The sequence below is a fragment of the Panthera tigris genome, chromosome C1 (genome assembly GCF_018350195.1).
Source record: "Panthera tigris isolate Pti1 chromosome C1, P.tigris_Pti1_mat1.1, whole genome shotgun sequence".
Classification (NCBI taxonomy): Eukaryota; Metazoa; Chordata; class Mammalia; order Carnivora; family Felidae; genus Panthera; species Panthera tigris.
Genome location: NC_056667.1, coordinates 39,967,166 through 39,988,721, shown reverse-complemented (window position 1 = coordinate 39,988,721; position 21,556 = coordinate 39,967,166). Strand labels below are relative to the sequence as shown.

At 41.6% G+C, this 21,556-nt stretch overlaps 1 protein-coding gene across 4 annotated transcripts in view; it reads left to right on the top strand.

The window, feature by feature from the left end:
- Nucleotides 1–17,962, top strand: part of FAF1 (Fas associated factor 1) — a 524,128-nt gene extending 506,166 nt beyond the window's left edge. For all 4 annotated transcript variants that reach the window (XM_007077228.2, XM_007077231.2, XM_007077229.2 and 1 more), the window contains one exon: nucleotides 17,704–17,962. In XM_007077228.2, the coding sequence (XP_007077290.1) occupies nucleotides 17,704–17,787 (84 nt within the window). In that variant the 3' untranslated portion in view covers nucleotides 17,788–17,962. The remainder of the gene's footprint in view (nucleotides 1–17,703) is intronic.
- The last annotated feature ends 3,594 nt before the right edge of the window (nucleotides 17,963–21,556 follow it).

Sequence of the window (21,556 nt, the reverse complement as noted above, 5' to 3'; positions counted from 1 at the left end):
AATGGAATTCAGAGCCTTCACAAACTGTCTCTGCCCTTTCTACTCATTTACAAAGGACTTGGAATGGTAGGGAATGAGGACAATGAATGAAAGCCATTTATTTTTGTGCCATTATATGCATAATCAAGTATATTAGTTCTGTGAAAGATAGATATTATTCCCATTTTACAGATGAGGACATGGAAGCTTAGAGTTCTTAAATTTTTTAAGGTTGCACAATAAATGTCAATACCAGTATTAAATTTCCAAAATTCAGGGCCCTTCCCAATACCATGCAAACATAAAATGGAGTGACTGTTACTGATTATGTATAGGTATGTTGATGTATTTAAACCTTTACAAAATTATTTACTTTGTCCCAGAAGTTAATTTTATAAGGGGTTTATAAAGCATTATACCATTCAAAATTGCTATATCAGAAATCAAATAAACTTTTAAAGGCTTTACATACAATCCAATCTGACTCCTTCTGGCCATAAATAAAAAATCATTAGTTCTGTGCTCAATATTCCAGGTGCTTCTGCAGACATGCTTTACTCACTTAAAGTCTGTATAATAACCCCATTGTAAATACAAACAACTGCAAACGTGTATATGCGCAGATTAACCTTTTCTAGACACTCCTTGTAATTTTCAAAGCCAGTGCTGGAGTTCCAGAGTGCATTAGCACTTGCATCAACATGCCAAATCCCCCCCCCGGGGCCTCACTGCATTGCCAGCTCCAGCTCCAGCTCCAGCTCCAGCTCCAGCCCCAGCCCCAGCCCCAGCCCCAGGCCCAGGCCCAGGCCCAGGCTCACACCCAGACCCAGACCCAGCCCAGCCCCAGCCTACTGCACCCTGACCACACCCTGCTTCTTACCTGGAAACAGGACCTCAAGGCTTCAGGTTTAATGTCTATGGCTGAATCCCAAACCTGAAGATTCTTTTGACATTTCCAAATTTATTTCACTTTCCTTCCTCTAGTTGGCTTTCATGTAAGAGCCTTGTGTGAACAGGCCTTCCTCATGCATGTATTTTAGACCTTGAGAACTAGAAAAGACCCCTATTTTATAGATGAAACAACCAAGATACAGAGAAGGAAAGTAACTTGATCAAGGCCTAGGAAAACCAAAAGATACCAAAAGCAGAAATGCTTGGCCCTGGTTTACACAGTCACAAAATGAAGGTTAAGATGTATGTTTTTTAAACAAAAAAAGAATTATACACATCAAGTTATTTGGGATTATGTCTAATTTATCTGAATATTCCCTAGTACTGTGCTTGGCACATAGTAGTTAATACTGATTCATTGTATATGAAAGTATAAGTCAGAAAAATGGTTCATTCGCTTGGAGGAAACAAGTGTGCATATTAGAATGCATCAAGGAGGAAAGAGAAATAAACTGACACCCTAGGACTGAGGTTTACCTTCCTCGTGCTCCCCTGCTGAGCCTCTTCCCTGTCATAGCCCTTTACTGTTCTGAATTGTAGTGGGCTAATTTCTTGTCTGCATCCTGTCCTAGATTCTACATTCCCTGAGGACAGAAATAGTGTCTTGTTCACTGTTGTATCCCAGTGCCTAGCGTGGATTCTGACATTGTAGTAAACATTCAGGAAATATTTGTTTAGTAAATAAATGAAAAGAAATAAAGTATTCCTGCCCATTCACGCATCCACTGTTTTTATTTGGTTTTTGCTTTAGTATTTTCCATCTTCACCAGGCAGAAACTCAGGATATCCTCACAGCTTGAGGATAAGCAAGAGAGGACCACAATGTAGTCACATTCACCCTCACTTAATTAGGGTTTCCCTCCTTCCCTTCCTCATTCCATGTCTCTCCCCCCTCCCCCTGCATAGTCATGGAAGAGAACTCCAAAGTCTTTGGGGGGAAACCATGGAGACTCTAGAATTTAAGCTCTAGAAGTCACCCCTCTGGTTAAAATTTTCAGGTGTTTTTTTTTAACAGCCAGTTGTCAGCCTCTCATTTTGACAGTATGTTCTCAGAAGAGTATGATAGACTAGGAAGGGAACTAAGCTGGGAGCCAGATGTCCAGGACAGAATTTTAGTTCTTTCAGCCATTTGTTGTGATTTCAAGCAAGGTATGTACTTCTCTGGGTCTTACTTTCTTCATCTGAAATATGAAGAGATTAAAGTAAGTGCTTTCTTAATCTTTCAGCTCTGATACTGTGTGATTCTCTGATTAAATGACCCAGATATAGATAATACCTGCCCTGTTGACAACTCTATTCTAAAAACTAGAACAAAACCATTGGCTTTCTGATCGTTTTAGCTTTATTTAAGATCATCTTCTCTCCTTTTATATGAGAATGTCTCTGTCCCAGGCAGTTTATGGGGACTTAAGCTTTTATTTACTGTAGCTGGAGGGTTCTATAAGCTGGAGCTTTGACAATATTTCACATTTATTTATCTGAGCCAGAGCTTAGGATCAGGTGGCAGCTAAGTCACTTAAGGTTATTCAGATGCACTGAAAATGTTGCTTAATAATTCAGAACCAGTTTTCTCTGTTTAGAGTATTAAGATTTTTTAAATCCTTCTAATTAGCCAATTCCAACAGCATTTTAAATAGACAAGGAAAAATCTATCCCTTCCGAAAGGGCAACTGATGCAAACTTACTGTCAGTCTCTATGTCTGTGCAGCAGGACTGAAGCAAGGGCCAGAGAGAGTCCACAGCCAGGGGGCCTGCTAGGATGATCTGTTAATGGTATTACTGACAAGCTCTGCCTGCTGTCAGAGTGAGGCTAGGAAGGTACAGAAGGGACCTGGGAATACAGCTCCTCTTGACTCCCTTTCTTTGGATTGGTGGAGACTCCAGGGAAGAGTGGGGAGCCTCTATTCAGTCATTCAATAGGTCAGTCTTTCAACAAACATTGATTGAACTCACACTGTTTCCAGCAATACACTAGGCCCTGAGGATAGACAGCCAGTGAGACCTCATTTAAGCCCTCAGAATTCAACCCAACTGGAGACATAGACTCCTAGACAAACCTGAGAGGCACAAAAGACAGATAACTCAGTGTGAGACTGTAGCTGATCCTTTGAGCTAGAGCCTCCATAAATGGGTAGCTTTGCCTGGTCAAAGGCTGGTTTAGCAAAGGACAAGGTTGGCATTGCCAGTGTCTACATTTCAGTTTAAACACTCCCCTTAAGTCTGCCAACAGACATTGGCAACCACCTTGTCTGAGGAGCATGAGCTGAAACAGAGGTATTAGTGTAGCAAACGTGGGCTACATGTGCAGAATAGGTACTTGAGGGAGAGACCACAATGAACATATGTGGTCCCTGTGTTCCAGAAGCCATGGCCTAGTGAATGGGAGAAGATGCCACTTATGATTAACTCTGTTACAAGGAACTAGAGAATGAGATTAATTTAGGCTCTGTCACTAGGGCCTGGTTTTATAGATAAAGTAGCATTTAAGATGAACCTTGAAGGATGTATATAAGTTTTCAACAGATGGAACTGGGGAGGAAGGACATTCCAGTATAGGAAATAACATAGAGGAAACAACACAAGCAAAGGTTCAGAGAGGAGAACCAGATATATTTAGCACCAGATATATTTAGGGAATAACAAACTGCTCTAATTGGCTAAAGCATAAGGTCTGTGAGAGGACAGTATTTAGAGAAAGAATGTTGAGGCCAAGCCACCACCACCCTTTCATAACATTTAAGCCCAGATACCACTTATTTGATGCATTTTTTTTCAAAATAAAATAGAATAAACATCTATTTTGCCACTTAACTTTACAAATGTTGTTAATAAAGGCTTGCTATCTGTGTTTTTCAGTGTTCCATGATGTACCTCTTTGGTTTGATCATTTATTGAGAACATATAATATACCAGGTTCTTTGCAGGAAGCTGGAAATACAGAAAACGGAAACACACAGTTCCTGTCTTTAAGTTGCTCAATCTTATCCAGGAGACATTTGTGTAAAGTACAGTGGAAAACAAGCTGTGTAGATGCTCACAGCAGGTGTAGAAGTGGTACATCAGATGCAACATCCTTATTTAACAGAAGGAAACTCAGAGGAGGAACAGTGACTTGCCCAAGATCACACAGGTAGTTAGAAGCAGTGTGCTAGAGTTAGGAGCCAGGTTTGCAGTCTCTCAAAGCATGCTTGGTACCTTCTGTTCTCCTCTACTCTGAACCCTGACCTTCTGTGGACATAAGGACTGAACTGACAGGAAATGAGCATGAAGAAAACCAGAGTAGGTAAAATGCATATCTGCAGCCACCTTCAAGTACTATTTCCTTAGCATCTTCTTTCCTAAATACTTTTGTTTCCCATCATGGTACTTTTCCTTAAGTCCAGGAGAGAGTTTGGGAGTTTCTGGTATAAGTTTGGTATTGTACAGGTGCCTGCTGGACCAACCTTCAAAGAAAACACCTGTTCTGTTCATGATTCTTGCCTTCCAGTTTCATAAGCTTTTGGGCAGATGAAATGTAATATCAAAATAGCTCAGAGAGAGCCTTGGTAACATTTAAGATATTGAACGTGCTGCATCTGGTAACTAGAAAATTTAATGATCTCCTGCTGTTTTGGTAATTGGATAAGTAAATACATCAGAATAAATCACACCGGCAAGTCTTTTGTATGTCGTTAGGGACTCAACTCTTTTAACTCCTGTTCAAAGCTCCAGCTCTTGAGCGGTGTTTGCGTGCAGACTTACGCACACACCAGCTCGCGTGGCCCTGCTTGAGTACTAAAATGCATTCAAAATGTTCACTTTCTCCCTAGCCACTCTGCCTGAAGAGCACATCGAGCATGCCCCTCCAGATCCCTCTGAAGCCAGGGAGAAAAGTTTTTTTTTCAAAAGTTTAAACCTAATAAGACATTCAAACCCTTCATGATCTATCTCCAAACTGTCTTTCCAATCATATCTCTTCCATTATGGATATGCTATGAGCCTTGCCAGAAACACCACCCATTGGGAAATTGGGAAAATGTGGCCAAAGCAAAAGGGGACTATGCTGTTGTAGTAAGGAATCATGTAAGAAATTTAAGAGAGCCAGGATCAGACATTTTGGTCAACTCTCTCAAGTGACAGTGTGAAATAAAGATGCGGAAGGAAATGGTCTGTTAGAACCTATTAGGTGTTGAGTGATGTTGTCACCAGCTCACAGATGAGAAATTTGGGTCTTCTGGAGGTTCAATGACTTGGTCAAGAGCATACATGCAGAACTAGAATTCTTACTGCCTCCCTAATTAGCACTTAGTCCATGCCTAGTGGTGAAACTATAGGGCAGATAATAATCAGGGTTTCTCAGGTTTTTAAGCTGAGGTAACAGTTCTGAACCTGGTTCTGAACAGTTCTGAACAGGTTTCTCTACAAGCATAGTGGTTGCTTTGTAGTCCAATCTTTTATCAGAGGCCTCCTAGGAACCTTTTATATAAGGACCTGGCTGCCTTCCATGATATCAGCCTCTGAAAGTGAGGCATGTCCCCTAGACCAGTGCTTCTAGCCTTTTACAAATCATTGCACACATTGAAAACGTTTGTATGCCTCTTTAGGGTAACCACACTAAGTTGCTCAGGGTTAGAAGGCAACCCAGCCCTGAGGATTCTGGTTGCCCTAAGGGATGAGAAGGCTAGTATCCTGGCACACCTATAACCTGCCACAGCACTGGGGCTGATCTGCACTTTATTTCTCTTGCCACACTATAGAATCCTCATTTGTGAATTTGCCTATGCCCTATTTATTAGGCTTTCAGGGACAGTGAGCTTGCAAACCATTCTATAAAGTAGGTCTTCTTTTATTTACTTGAAATCATGTCTTCTGGAGCCCAAGAGGGACTAATCTTGGGAACTGTCTTCCCAGAATGAGGACACATGCCTGTTCTCATTCTCTTTATGTTCTCTACTATTTTATTATTGTTTTGCTTTTTATGTTCACTCTGTACACTAGGATCTTCTGTTTCTAGACTAAAGAGGCTTTCCTTCCCACCCCCACCCTACCCATCTTGATAGAAGCCCCTCTATTCCCTCTGGGCTTTCCCCACTAGATGATATTAAACTAACATCGTTGTTTAATAGTATAGTGACGAGAGCCACCACCAGGGATACCAGTGCAAGGAGAGGGTCACATCTTTCATTTGGTGTTCAGGGTCTCCCTGACAATGCGCCAAGTTTGAGGCCATTTTGACATTAGCAACACTTTAGAGCCGTGTCCTCATTAACAGCCTGTCTAAAAGCACAGAGTGGGAATGAAGAATCTAGATTTGGTCCCACATCTGCCATGAATGCTAAGTAATCTAGGGTAAATTCTTTTCCCTCACTGGACTTGTCTGTCCTCATCTGTTACAGAGATAAAAACCCCCTCCAGGGGCGCCTGGGTGGCTCAGTCGGTGGAGCATCTGACTTTGGCTAAGGTCATGACCTCACAGCTTGTGAGTTTGAGCCCCATGTCAGGCTCTGTGCTGACAGCTCAGAGCCTGGAGCCTGCTTCTGCTTCTGTGTCTCCCTCTCTCTCTGTTCCTACCCACTCGCATTCTGTCTCTGTCTTTCTCAAAAATAAATAAACATTAAAAAAAAATGTTTTTTTAAACTTCCAGGGGCACCTGGGTGGCTCAGTCAGTTAAGTGTCCGACTCCTGATTTCAGCTTAGGTCATGATCTCACAGTTCATGAGATTGAACCCCACATCGGTCTTTGCACTGACAGCATAGAACCTACTTAGGATTCTCTGTCTGTCTGTCTCTCTCTCTCTCTCTCTCTCAGTAAATAAATAAACTTAAGAATCCCTTCCAGATCTAACAATCACTGGGTTTGTGATAATTGAGGAGCTAGATAGTGATATTTTCCCATTGCCTGACATAGTAGTACACTCTGTTTTAGGGAGATACGTGCTTCAGTTACATGCAAAGGATGATCCTTCTAAGTACGAGACTTAGAAATAAATAGTCTAGTGTATGACTGCAATACTAATACTATCTGGTGTGATGGTTAAGAACACAGTCTTTGGAGCCAGACCTAGTTTTAGATCCTTATTCTGCCTCTTCCTGCCTGTTCAGTCTTAGGCAGGTTATATAATTGTCTGAGCTTCTATTTCTCATTTTTAAAGTGGAAGTAATAGCACCTCCCTCACAGGGTTGTATAGTGTAAACCATTTAGAACAGTTAGCACCTAGTAAGCTCCCAATAAATGGTTAACTGTTACCATTATTATAATGTGATAAAACAAAGAACAGATAGGGCAGCCTATAAGATACAATTTTTATCCCTTTGCCACTTTAGTCTTCTCTCCCTTTGTTGTTCCTTTACCTTTTCTTTCATTCTCCCTTCTTCCCATCTTAAAAAAAAAAAGTCAAGGAAATAAAATGTCTTGTAGGACCCTATTCTTTGCAGCTGCAGAAGCCCACCCAACCTCACTCTGTAGCACACCAGTTATTCTACCACAGTTTAATAATGGAAAGAGGAGATCTGTCATTGTTTTCTGGAAAGTCTTGTTCCAGTGCTACTTCTTACCTGTGATACAAGAAGATGACATGTTGGTCTAGAAACTACACAGGAAGCTGAGATGGAAATAAGCTATAGAGTAGTCCCGTAGTGGCACCCTTCCAGACTGAATTTTCCTTTTAGGGTTGCATTACCACCTTCAGCAAATATAGAAGAGAAGTTGCTATGAGTGAAAACTGGCATTGTCCTGCTTGGTGGTGATGATGATGATGATGATGATGGGTAATCCCTTATGTTTGCAAAAGACTTTACAGTTACCAAAGTCTTTTCACACCCTGATCAAGCATATGACCAGTAGATCAGGTCTTAAGTTCTCCCTCTGATACTTTGTGGGTATAACTGGCCTTTCTTTTTAGGGATTCCCAACTCATCAGAAGGTAGTTAAAGAAAATGGACAATTAGCTATTAAGACCACATTGACAGTAACAAAAAACAGCCTGTGTTCTTGTGGGGGAAGAACAAAGCTCATACCACAACAGGAAAAAGGGGCTGTGATGAAGTTGCAGAGTGCCTGCTTTCTTTATGCTCAAAGGAAAGCCAGTTAGTCACATTACCTGTTCCCTGTTTAGAAGTAGGATCAGACATGATGAAGGGGGATGCATCTGATATAAGCTGGAAGTTCACAAAACTGGGTGCAAATTCTAGCCTTATCTTTTCTACCTGTGTAATCCTTGGCAAATCCCCTAACCATTTTGACCTCAAAGAATTCATCTATAAAATGGGAATAATAGGAGTACTTACCTCTTAGGATTATTATGACAATTTAATTAGATAATATATAGAGCAACTAGTATAGCATGTGGCACTTATAAAATGCCAAATAAATGGTAACTATTGATGATGTTAGTAATTATTTTTTAAACTTGTAGTATTTAATGTGCATTTTTTAATGGAGTAACTAACAGAATAGATTACTTATACCAAAAGATTAGTTGTTCTCTCATGTTCAAAGTAAATGCTAATTTTGAACAGAACCAAAAACAGATATATATATTCAGCTTCACTTTAATTTGGAAACTTACGTAAGCAGTCTTTGTGCTGCCTCCTAGAGCAGAAAGAGCTCAGGATTTGAAGTGTGTTATGTACACATTCTTCAGAAGGAAGTTTGTCAGCACATTCATTTTGTGTTCAGATAACTTGTTTGGTTTTTTTTAATTTTCTTTAATGTTTATTTATTTTTGAGAGAGAGAGAGAGAGAGAGCAGGTAAGGAGCAGAGAGAGGGAGACACAGAATCTGAAGCAGGCTCCAGACTCTGAGCTGAGCTGTGAGCACAGAGCCTGACACGGGGCTTGAACTCACAGACTGCGAGATCATGACCTGAGCTGAAGTCAGACGCTTAACCAACTGAGCCACCCAAGCGCCCCTCAGATAACTTGTTTTAAGAAGCATGTCTTTGAGGCACCTGGGTGGCTCAGTCAATTAAGCATCCAACTCTTGATTTCAGCTCAGGTCATGATTTCATAGTTCATGAGATAGAGCCCCAAACCCCGTGTCAGACTCCTTGCTGACAGGTCAAAGTCTGCTTGGATTCTCTCTCTGCCCCTCCCCAACTTGTGGGGGTGCTCTCTCTCTCTCAAAATAATAAATAAACTTTTAATTTAAAAAAAAAGCATGTCTTTAAGAATAGGCTTTTTTTGTGGCAATTTAGAATTGATTAATGCCCTGACTAGGTTGCTCTCATCTTCTAACCAAAGCAGAATAGACTTTGAGAAAAAAAGAGTTATGACCCTTACATCAAGTTACATCAATCATAACTGTTAAGCCCCTGTTCAGTGTTGTGGGGGCATTTGGGGTTTTAAGTGACATTTAAATAATATCCCTTCACTTCACTTGTCCAAGACTAATTGAAAGACATAAGACCAACAGAAAGAGTAGGACTCGGGGGGAATACAAATATCACCTTTGTTACTGAACATGTTGATCAGAGATTGTGGCTTGGGATCTGCAGCCAGGGGTCTTACTGATACATTCTTTGTCCCTAAATGAGACAGACTTGCCCACACAGTCCTGGGTATACAACTGGTCAGTGCGGGCCCCTTGTAACAGAAGAGCAGGTTTGGCTCCAGAAAAGGGAAAGGAAGGGGCTGAGTTTAGATTCTTCTACCCTATTCACCAAACAGGTAGATCTCCTCTCACCCTGTGTGAGAAATGGGGAGAGCATCCCAGAGTCCCTCTGTGTGGAAGCAGGAGTATGAAATAAATTCTTCATGATTGTAAGCTTCATCTTATAATCTTCACAACAATGCTGGGTGGCAAAAATGTCTCACTATTATAAATAAACAATGAACCAGAAAATTAAGTAACTTATCGATGGTCATCAGAGAGTTAGGAGGTTTTAGCAAAGGAATCCAACCCAAGTCTCCCTCCCTAGATCATTGGGGAGCTCGCACCACACAAATGACATCTACTAAGATATAAAGAAGACATTGAATTATAGTTGCTTCCATGTGTGAGGCTCTATGATAGTTATTTTAATCCCTACAACAATGCTTTCACCCAATAGAGAAGGAAACTGGATCTCTAAGCATCTTAGAGCATGGCCAAGAGCTGGAATTTGAACCCATGTGTTTGTTTCCAAAGCTCAACTGCAGCCCAGTTGACCTCAGTGAATCATTACACTGCCCCCCCACATTTTTTTTTAAATGCAAAAATTAAAACTTAGAGAAGAAAAGTGATTTGTCCAAAGTCCCACCACTAGAGCCAGAACTGGAACCTATACATCCTGGCCCATTACATCCTGACACCATTATAAATATACAGCCATGGCGGTCAGTACAGAGGAATGTGGAGGAGAGAGAGCTTGCTGAGGGCTGAAAGGTGAGTGAGTGCTTGCAGAGACTGTGTGATGAGTGCTTGCAGAGACGTAGAGGATGGTACCTGGTTGTCTTTCACATCTGTGGGAGGGAGGAGAAGGAAGAAGGGGTATGGATGAGATTCTACTGTTTGTTGTCTGTGTGGGCTACAGAAAGACTGTGAACTTTCTGCCAGTGTAGCAAAGGGACTGCTCCTGGGGATCAGGCTGCGCAAGGCTCCTCTGCACACAGTGCTGCCAGCACACAGTCTAGAAAGTGGTGGTATTGGTCTCCCAGAGGAGAGCAGCCAAATACTACAGAAAATATGAGAACAGAGCTTTTCTCCCCTTGAAGATGCCGGAAGTTTCAGAAATGCAAATTTTACTCTAAAAACAAGAATAAATTATAGAAACCACTGGTGGTTTATTGTTTCCCCATTCCACACACTGAACCTTAAGCCTGTAACTCACAGAGTGAGAACACAGTTATACCACATGAAGGAGGTGGGGGAATAGTTATAATGGAAATTATAAGGAAACAAACAGGTCAGAAGGCTTGGGTTCTGGTTCTGCCTCTACCATTTATGCTGTGCAATCATAGGCAAACACAGTGTCTGGATCTCATTTCCTAATCTACAGAATGTGGCTAATTCCCAATGCATGGTTTTCAAGTACTACTGCAGTGCATTTCCCTCATGAGCTATTAAAATACATTGGGAGCTTTCAAAAAAATGCAACCTAGCATGTTTTTTTAAGACTTTATATTTTAGAGCAGTTTTATGTTCACAACAAAACTGAGCAGAAAGTACAGAGAGTTCCCATATACTCCCTTACATGTATATCCTCCCCCATTATCCATTATCAACATTCTCTGTTACCAACATCCCCTACCAGAGTAGTACATTTGTTACAACTGATGAGCCTACATTAACACATCATTATCACTCAGAGGTATATAGTTTATATAGAGTTTACTCTTGGTGTTATACATTCTATTGGTTTGGACAAATGTATAATGACATATAACCATCATTATAGCATCATACAGAGTATTTTTACTGTCCTAAAAATCCTCTGTGGTCTGCCTATTCATCCCCTCTACCCATCCCAACCTCTGGCAACTAGTGATCTTTCTACTGTCTCCATAGTTTTGCTTCTTCCAGAATGTCATATAGTTGGAATCATACACTATGTAGCCTTTTTGATTGGCTTCTTTGATTTAGCATTTAAGATTTCCTCCATGTCTATTCATGGCTTAATAGCTCATTTTTCTAGTGTTGAATAATATTCCATTGTCTGGATGTATCACAATTTATTTATCTGTTCACCTACTGAAGGATATCTTAAGATGCTTCCAAGGTTTTGGCAATTGTGAATAAAGGTGCTATAAACATCTGTGTACAGACTTTTGTAGATTGTCGTGTGGACATGTTTTCAGCTCCTTTTGGGTAAATACCAAGGAGTACAATTACTGGATTATATAGTAAGAATATGGTCAGTTTTGTAAGAAACCACATGTCTCCCAAAGTGCTATGCCATTTTCCATTCCCACCAGCAATGAATGAGAGTTCCTGTTGCTCCACATCCTCACCAGCATTTAGTGTTGTCAATATTCTGGATTTTAGCGATTCTAATAGGTATGTCGTGGTATCTCATTTTTATCTTAATTTGAATTTCTCTGATAGCATATGATGTGGTGGAGCATGTTTTCATATTTGCCATCTGTAGTAGATCTTCTTTGATGAGGTGTCTTTAAGCTCTTTGGCCCATTTTTTAATTGGGTTGTTCATCTTATTGTTGAGTTTTAAAAATTCTTTGTATATTTTGGATAATCATTCTTTATCAGATGTGTCTTTTGCAAATATTTTTCCTCAGTCTATGGTTTGTCTTCTTATTCTCTTGACAGTGTGTTTCACGGAAGTTTTTAATTTTAATGAAGTCCAGCTTATCAATTATTTCTTTTGTGGATTGTGCCTTTGGTGATGTATCTCAAAAATCAAAGCCATTGCCAAGGTCATCTAGGTTTTGTCCTATGTTATCTTCTAGGAATATCTTCTAGTGTTGTGTTTTACCTTTAAGTCTATAATCCATTTTGAGTTAATTTTTTGGGAAAGATGTAAGGTCTGCATCTAGATCCAGTCTTTTTGCCTGTCAGTGTTCAGTTGTTCCAGCAACATTTGTTGAAGCTAGCATTTTTTCCTAAATGTGAAAATATTAGATTCAAATTTATCTTCATTCAGTTTCAAAATAAAAGCATTAATTTTGTTAACAAAACTAAGTAAAATAACAAGAACTGATAATAATATCTATCTTATATGATTGTGAGTCAATGTTTGTGTAAATATGTTGTAAACTATAAAGTACTATGCATATATTGCCACTATTATTATTTTATTATCACTCAGCTCCTGCTCTGAGGTAGCCCCCAATGTAGTAGTAGTATATTTATGCTCGTTTTTTTTTTTAAGTGAGAGGCAGAAAGTTGTGGCTAGAAAGAACCCCAAAATAGAAGTCAGAAATTCTAGGGTAGAGTACTACTTCTGCTTCTTATCAACTGTGTGACCTGGGCCAAGTCACTTGACCTCTCTGAGCTTCAGGTGGGCAACCTGTGGAAAATGAAGGGGTTGGACTTTTGGCACTTAAGGAACTTTCTCCCCCTAACATTCTGGGACTCACTTGGTGTGGCCTGGATGAGATTCTGTCACATTGATTCACATTTTTCTCAATAGCAATGTTAGACTTTTTTTAAAAAGGAACTGAGGCCCAGGGAAGTAATAGAAATAAGATGTATATGAAAGTTCAAACTGCTGAGAAAATTGATCTAGGAAAGAATAGCTTTGTTCCATTTTTGCTAACATAAGTTTCACAAAGATGAATTGCTAAAATATTAATTTAATAAGAATATATATTATTCACTTTTCCTAAGTATAATGAATAAAATGTCAAAATGACTGACTTTTTTCTAACAGACAAAGTCAGGCCATATCTCTTATCTGAGAATGCGCCTCTTCTCCCAAGGAGTCCCAAAGGGTGGGTTTCTCTGTTGATTTAGAGAGTCAATAATTCAGTAAAGTCCCAAGTAAATGGCAGAACACAAGCTCAGTTTGGGTTTTTGTATTCGTATTTTATAAACATTTCAGGGTTTTTTTTTTCCTGACCCTTGATCTTTTGCCATTCTTAAAGTGAAGATCTTCTCTCTTGGAAGCTTGGTTAGAAACAACCTCAGGGCCATCTCATCCAACTTTTTTGTCTGGGTGGATCCTACTCGTAGCCACACCTTGGGCTGAATATTCTAGTGGTTCTACATATGGATTCCAAAGCTAGATTCACATTCTGGCTCTTTCCTGAATAGCGTTGAGACTTTGGGTGAGTTACTTAATGTGTTCCATGGATCAGTTTTCTCATCTGTATAATGGGAATAATAATTATACCTACTTCAGAAGATTAGTATGAGAATTAAGTTATCTTATAAATGTAAAATGCTTGGAATATGCCCGTTACAAAATGAATGCTTAATAAATGTTAGCCATTATTATTATCTTCATGATCTTCTCAAATATACCCTTCTCAAATATTAGGGTCAACAGAGAATGTACTCATTCTCCCCTCCCCTCCCTACTTCTCCACTTCCACAAGGCAGCCTATTGACATGTTAGTCAGAAGCATTCTGGTTATGAGCTTTGGAGTCAGACAGACTTGAGTGTGAGATCTTATTCTATCTGTACCTTGAGCAGGATAACCCATGGTATCTTCAACTATAAAATGGCAATAATAATACCTACTTCATTTGACTTTTTGAGGAATGGTTAAGGTACTCTATATAAAGCACTTAGCACGGTTCTAGCTACATTGTAGGTACTCAGTCAGTAAATGCTAGTTGCTGCTATGACGATGGTTATGAAGAACAAGAAGAAAACAACAGAAGGAGGGAGAAGAAAGTAGCACAGTAGCACACCAGCAGCTGCTGCTCTGTTAAAAAGTTCTTTCTGACCACCTGAATTCTGCTTCCCCTGCGATTTTAGCCCACCAGTCCAAGCTCTGCCCATTGGCACAGTGAATAACATGAATAACACATCTGATCTACTTGGTAGTCCTTCGGGTAGCCCTTCCCCTGTAGCAGCAACCACCACCACCACGTCTCAGTTCCTCTCTCTCCCACTCTTCAGCCATTTCTCAGAGAATGTGGTTTTTAGGCTCTTCCCTGCCTGGAGGTCCCTTCTGGCATGCTCTACATTCTTCTTCTTCTTTTTCTTCTTCTTCTTCTTCTTCTTCTTCTTCTTCTCCTTCTCCTTCTCCTTCTCCTTCTCCTTCTCCTTCTCCTTCTCCTTCTCCTTCTCCTTCTCCTTCTCCTTCTCCTTCCCTTTCCCCTTCCCCTTCCCCTCCTTCCCCTTCCCCTTCCCCTTCTCCTCCTTCTCCTCCTTCTCCTCCTTCTCCTCCTTCTCCTCCTTCTCCTCCTTCTCCTCCTTCTCCTTCTTCTTTTAATGTTTTCTTTTTTTTGAGAGAGAGAGAGAGTGCAAGAGGGGGGAGGGGCAGAGAGTGGGAGACAAAGGATCTGAAGCAGGGTCTGCACTGACAGCAGTGAGCCCGATGTGGGGCTCGAACTCAAGAATCATGAGATCATGACCTGAGCCGAAGTCGGGGACACTCAACAACTGACCCAGCCAGGTGCCCCCACATCCTTCTTAAGTGGGACCCAGAACACTGGGCCATCTATCTTGCAGGGGAAAACCTCATCCCCCTAGGTTCCCCACAGTCTTTTTGTCCAAGACAGTCAAATAAAAATGGAAGCAGAGGTTGTCCTTGTTCATTTTGAAAATTCCTGTCTTAAAATGATCTTCAAAGAAAAAAATAGTGCTTCTGATCTGGGGTACCAGAAGGAGCAGCCCCCAAATAGCCATGTTTGCTGTGAAGTAGTTCAGCACAGCCCCACTGAGGCTATCAAAGGGGGTCTCCAGATACTGAGGCATTACCCAAGGGCAGCAGGGCAGAAATAAGAAGGCAGCCTGGTGCAGACTGGGCCCCAAGAGGCCTCAGGGGAAAGCTCCAGCTCTGAGGTTAGACCAGGACCCCTCCCCAAGGCAACATTCCAGCCAGTAATGGCTACCACCAACTGAGCAAGTACTGGCTTGGGCAGTGTACCAGACACTTTACTAATATTCCATTTAACCATCACACCAACCTATGAATGCGAAACTGATTATTCTCATCTTAAAGATGGGAAAACCTAGGCTCTCTGGTTCTATAATTTCTTCAAGGCCCATAGCTAGTAAAGTGACAGCAAGGATTTGAATCTAAGTTTGCTTCAGCCTTTTTAACCATTATGCTGTATAGACAGACCCTTACCATGTGGCCTTAAACAAGTGGCTACAACTTTGAGTCTCAGTTTTGTTATCTCCACCCACCTTGCATGGTTGTTACAGGAATTAAATGAGATAATATAAAGTCCCTGGCATGTAACAGGATTTGAGAAACTTTATTTTCCTCCTTTTCGAGCCTCAGCCATCTCACCCCAAAAAACAGAGAAAATCCCTTAACTTTTCTTGGACACTGAGTCTAAGAAAACTGGATATGTTTTCTGAACCTCTGACCTTGCATGTTGACAACTTAAGCAGGGTGCAAGGAGGGAGCAGGGAGCAGGCAGCCTCCCAGCCTGTTTTGCTTTATAGCATAATTTTTCTGCCAGTCTGCATAGTTCTGGCACTATTATGATTATGGTTTCTCCCAACAAACATCATATTTACAAACTACAAATAACAAAGTAGAAGATGCCGGAAGAGCTCTGGCATGTTAATTAAGAACAATAGACAAAGCAGCTGGGCAAAAAATACCAACGAGTCTGAAGCAGAGGCTCTGTTGACAAAAGACAGCACGATATTGTATGTTAATTGGGGAAGTGGGTAAACATTTGCCAGCAGCTTGCCCCCCGTGCATTGGAAGACAGACAGCAGGCTGGGCCCTCCCCACCGTCTTGCCTGCCCATCTGCCCAGAACCCAAGAGATACCAGTAGAGCCCCTTTGCTCTGGGGTCTGTATAAGCAGAGAGGATTCTGGAGGTGGTTGTGTCTCCTTAATGACCCTCCTGGGCATACCAGGTTTCCATCTGGATACAGTCAAAGATCGTGTTCCTCCTTCAGCTCGCCAGCCTGCTTGTGACACCAAGCCTCTCAGGGACCCCATCCCCCTCGGCTAGGAGAAAACAAGCAGAGCCATCTCATTAGGTGTGGCTTGAGTTGAGCAGAGGACAAGATTGCTGGCTTCAAATGCTGTACACTCTGCAGACTGCTGGCCCAGAGCCCCTGTCTCTCACATAGCAGACTACCTGGCCTCCCATCACACACACTCAGAACTATCCATTGATCTGTCTGTCCATTCTTACGGTTACTCACATACACAGGAGCCTTCACTGAACACCTACTCTGTGCCACACACTGTGCTAATTATGTATTTTTTTCTCATTTAATCCACACATCAGTCATGCAAGGTTCATATTAACTTCAAAGCCACAAAGCTAATAGCCAACACAGCTGTGATTGAAACCAGAATCTTTCTGGTTCCAGAGCCCCACTGTCCCTTCCACTACACTACTATTTCTTAACTTTTTAAAATTTATATTCCCTTCTGATAAATAAGAAAACTTTGTTTCTTTCTCTCACTCTCAGATTCATAAATCCTCCACCCCTGCCCTGGCCTAAGGGGTCATAAACCTAATATAGAGTTCCTGTATGATTAGCCTATCCCAACTGACCCAAGATTTTGTCTAGCTTTACTCCCAACAGTTCATATTATAAAATAATGATTTTTTTTTTATTTCTAAAATATAAAGTCTTATTGTGGCATTGACTCATTTTTTCAAACTAAAAATCCTCCCACCCCACCAAGGAGATTGTTGATATCCCTTCCTAGGGAGAGTGTCCTCAGTGGAGGATATTGATCTTTGGGCATGGCAGAATACACATTGTCCAGTTTACTACAGGGAGGTTTAGCCATATCAGCCCCAAAGGCTTAGCTCTTTTCCCACCAAGCAGAAAAGTCCTTCCATGCTGTGGGGAGTTAATCAAGCAAAAGTTCCCAGGAGTGCCAACCAGCTGTTCAGCCAACACCCTTTCCTTAGGGGCTCCTGTCAGCCAAGCTGAGCTATGTAGGAGGCAAGGACCTTCCACTTGCCCAGGAAGAGGTCCAGTCTCCTGAAGCTATGCCTGCCCTGTGGTCAAATGCTAGTTTTTCCACTCAACTATGAGATTCGACCTCTATGAGCCTGGTTTCCTCTGTTATAAGATGGTAATAACTCTACCTACGTCATAGGTTTATTGTGAGGATCAAATAAGAGAACAGGTTTGGAAATGTTCATGCCGCTGCTTAGCAGACTGAGAGTCAGGTTGCACAGACAAGATCTGAATGCCATGTGGAGAAAACAGTGCTTGTGCCAGTCTTTTGAATATATTTTCTTTCTTTTTAGGTAACCCAGCTGGACCCAAATAAATCACTATTGGAGGTAAAGTTGTTCCCTCAAGAAACCCTTTTCCTTGAAGCAAAAGAGTAAACACAGCCCAGCAGTGGAACCAGCCATTCCTTGACAAGCCAGAGGCCTGCGTCAAGAGAAGGGCTCCTCGCCAACCCACCTACACGCTCGTCTCACTCAATTCAGTGTCACACTCTGCCTCTTGCAAGATTGCTGGAAAAAAGTAATAATAAACATAGCTACTTAAAAGTTCCCATCCATGAGTATATGTTCCCACCCCTCATAGAGAATTACAACTCTACCACCCTCCCTTATCCCCTTCACCTCGCCCTTGTTCAATGACTAATGCACCGTTCAAGTGTGAGTGATCACGAAGTAGAATTTTTACCTCTCGAGTGCCCATCTTTTCCCCACACTGTCTAGGACAGTTCTGTCTGCCCTGTGACACCAGGATGCTATGTATTTGATATGTCTCATTGAGCCAGGGCTCATCCACCTCTGCCTTTTTATTTTCATGACTGGATTTCTACTCTGTCACCTAATTTTAAAAGGCATGGGGGAAATAAGTTAAATGGGACTTCTCAGCATGGAGATTAAACATTGTTGTAGGAAAAAAAGCATATCATCTTTGTTGGTACTTTCTGACTTCTTTACTAAAATGTAAGATGTGTTTGAGGACTGCATTCAACATATATGCAAGATACTTATTTACTGCTGCTCCCTCGGGTCTCCGGGTTCCACCTAGGAGGTATTTGCTGTTCCCATGCAACAGGGGAAACTGTTTAAGCACATTATGTGAATATAGAGATAGTGTGAAGAGGACCAGTACCAGGACTTTGGTATCTCGCCCAGCTGCAGGGAACTGCTGTTAGGTTTGCATTTGGGCAGATACCAGCTCCCATGTCGCTCATCCTTCAGTGTACACTGAACACAGTTCTCTCCTGCTTTTCCCTCCCTCCACTCCACCATACGTTTGGACCTTGTTATTTCGTATTTTAAGCACCTTGTCTATCACCAAACTCTGATCAGTCACCCCATGGACTCTGAGCCTCTATAAAACCTTGCTCCACTATTTCACTCTTTTAATGTTTTAGTATTAGATATTGGGTCCCCTTCTCAAATGAAAGGGATGCCATCCTATGGCTGAAAATTCTGACTACATGTATTTAAGAGAGCAAACTTGGGGGCTCAGCTCAGAAGACCTGTGTTGCCTGAATCTACATATAATAATTTGGGGACAGTTTAGTAACTGGGTTTTTGTTAATCTGTGGATTTGGGGTTTGAAGTTTAGTTCACGGAAGCACTATTTATGCCTTCACAGCCAGTGATTTCTTTTTGGTCTTGGAATGTTTCTCCACATCTGTTTTTATGTCACCTGTGGTCTCTATCCCAGGAGTTAGGATTCTGATTTTGACATTCTCTATTTGTCCAAAGTATAGTCTAAGTGCTGGTTTTTTCCCCTGGCCCAAGTCAAGGGTTCCTTAGAACACTCCAACTGAAGCCTAAGATATGTTTAGTCATTTTCCCTTTGCCTGGAAGTGGATATTGGCCAGGAAAATTCCACCTTGTGTCTTTTCTCTGATGCTCCAAACAGGGACCTCCCCTGAACACTTTCTTACAAGAAAGAGATGTATTCCTAACAGACCAGTGCTCCATCTACTTAGGTGCAGGCCTTCTCTGGCCCCAGAGGTCTCCCAGGGAGACTGAAAGGAAAAGAGACCCATTGTGGGGGGAGCACTTCCTCTCCGGCTCCACTCCTACCTCCCTTTTTTTGGGGGGTGGGGGCGGTCCACACCTACCTTCCTACCTGGTGGTCCCACAAGATAGTCATCTCCAATGCTACAGATGCACTAGGGTACCAGGTCTTCTTTTTCCAGGGAGACCTTGTTCTGTAGCTGCCATGCAGAAGCTATAGCCCTGAATGCAGACCATACTTAGGAACAGCAGCAAGAGTGTGGGTGGGGGTGGAGAGACAGGACTCTGAATTCACTTTCATGTTTAACCTGTTCTGTCGGATTTAGGTTTGACTTCATCATATTGTTCTGCCCTGTCATCTTCACTTCTGTATTCCAGTAGTACAGACTTTATTCTGAAACTGATTTCATAGAAGTTATTAAGTGCTTCCTTTTTCGACCCTGACTTGAGAGATTCTCCTTACTCAGGTCTCATGAAATCCTATTCTATAGGCCCTCATTGCCCCGAAAGGCCTCAGCTAATTGTCACTGTTGACTGATGCCATTCTGTTCTGTCGAACTCCAGAACAGGAGACCAAAGCAGTTTTAGGCTTTTTCCAACAAGTACAACATTAAAACAATTTGCATAAAGTTAGGTTCTAAGAAAAACATTAAGCAACTTGCTATCACAAGAGGAGCTATTAAGTCATTTCTGCTATCACAGAAAGAGCAATGTCTTTTGGCAATTCTTCCTCATACCTTTAAACTCCCTTGTGCTTTGCATCCCAGCCTCCAGATGCAGTGAGTCAGTCAGAACAAGTGCTCAGTGTTCTTATGCCCAGCTGTTAATAGTGAAGTTCCAGGGCTCCTTGTCATCCTCACTCCTGCTCCAGTTCATTCCTTAGTGTTTCTCAGATTATCAGCTGTATGTTTGAAGCATTAGTTTGAAGTTTTAAGCAAGTATTGACAATATTCCACAGTCTCTAAGAAGGTGCCGTTTGGGGAGGTTTCTGGCTTGCAATGTTGCCATGCTCTGGCACCACTAGTTTTATGGGACACACAGGTGTTCATCTCTGAATTGTAAGCATCCAAAGTCTTGAGTTGGATGAGACTTTTATGGAATCTTTCTTTTTTAATGTAGGAGAATAGGATTTGGGCTTTTATAAGTTTTATTTGGTGACATTATAAACATAAAATAAGTTTGTGGTTGTATTAAAATCGCTACTCCCAAAGCTACACATGCTGACCTGAGTATGCTGGTCAGTGGGTTTAAAGATGTTGCACAGCTCTGGCAGATTTTCCCAAAAGCACAGAAGTTGTTCATTTGGATAGGGGGAGAGCGTCCTAATTGTCCCCATGAGCAGGATCACTGGCACATTTCTACCATCCCTCTCAGCCCCTCATCCATCCAGTCCCAGTCCCAGATCCCATAGGTGGCTGGAACATGGAATCCTAAATTCAGTCCACGAGTAATCACTTAAACATCACACTTCACAACATATGTGACCCTTTCATATGCATTATCTCATTTGATCCTTTTAAAAATTCTTAGAGGGAGCTCTCTCTCTCTCTCTCTCTCTCTCTCTCTCTCTCTCTCTCTGTCTTTTGCTCTCCCACCTCCTCTCCCTCTCTCCTCACTCTCTGTCTCTCTGTCTCTGTCTCTGTCTCTCTCTCTCACACACACACACATATGAGATTTTAGGGTCTTCCAGTTTGAACCTTAGTCTTGCCACTTAATAACTGTGTGACCTTAAGGTCACGTGAGTAACGTCTCTGAACCTCCATGTCCTGATGCATTCAGATAGCATTTTGCAATTTCCCACCCCTTCCACACACATCACCATGGCCCACTGCAGTGAGAGAAGCAGGGCAGAGATGATTATTCCATTTTTGCATGTGGGGCTCAAAGGGCAGTGCTTGCCTGAAGTCACACAGGATGTCAATAGAAGAGTCCACACTCGAGCCCGAGGTTCTGATTTTCAGTTTCACAGCTCTTTATAACAAATCTCTAAATTTTATGTCCAAGAATGGAGCTTGGCATCCCCTAAATTGTGTATAAAAAGTTAAATGTGTAGTTTTCTGGAAGAGGAAATCTGTATTCATAAGATTCTCACTGGGTAATATTGATGCCAGAAAATTCAGAACCACCATTTATGCAGATACCATCAGACTATTTG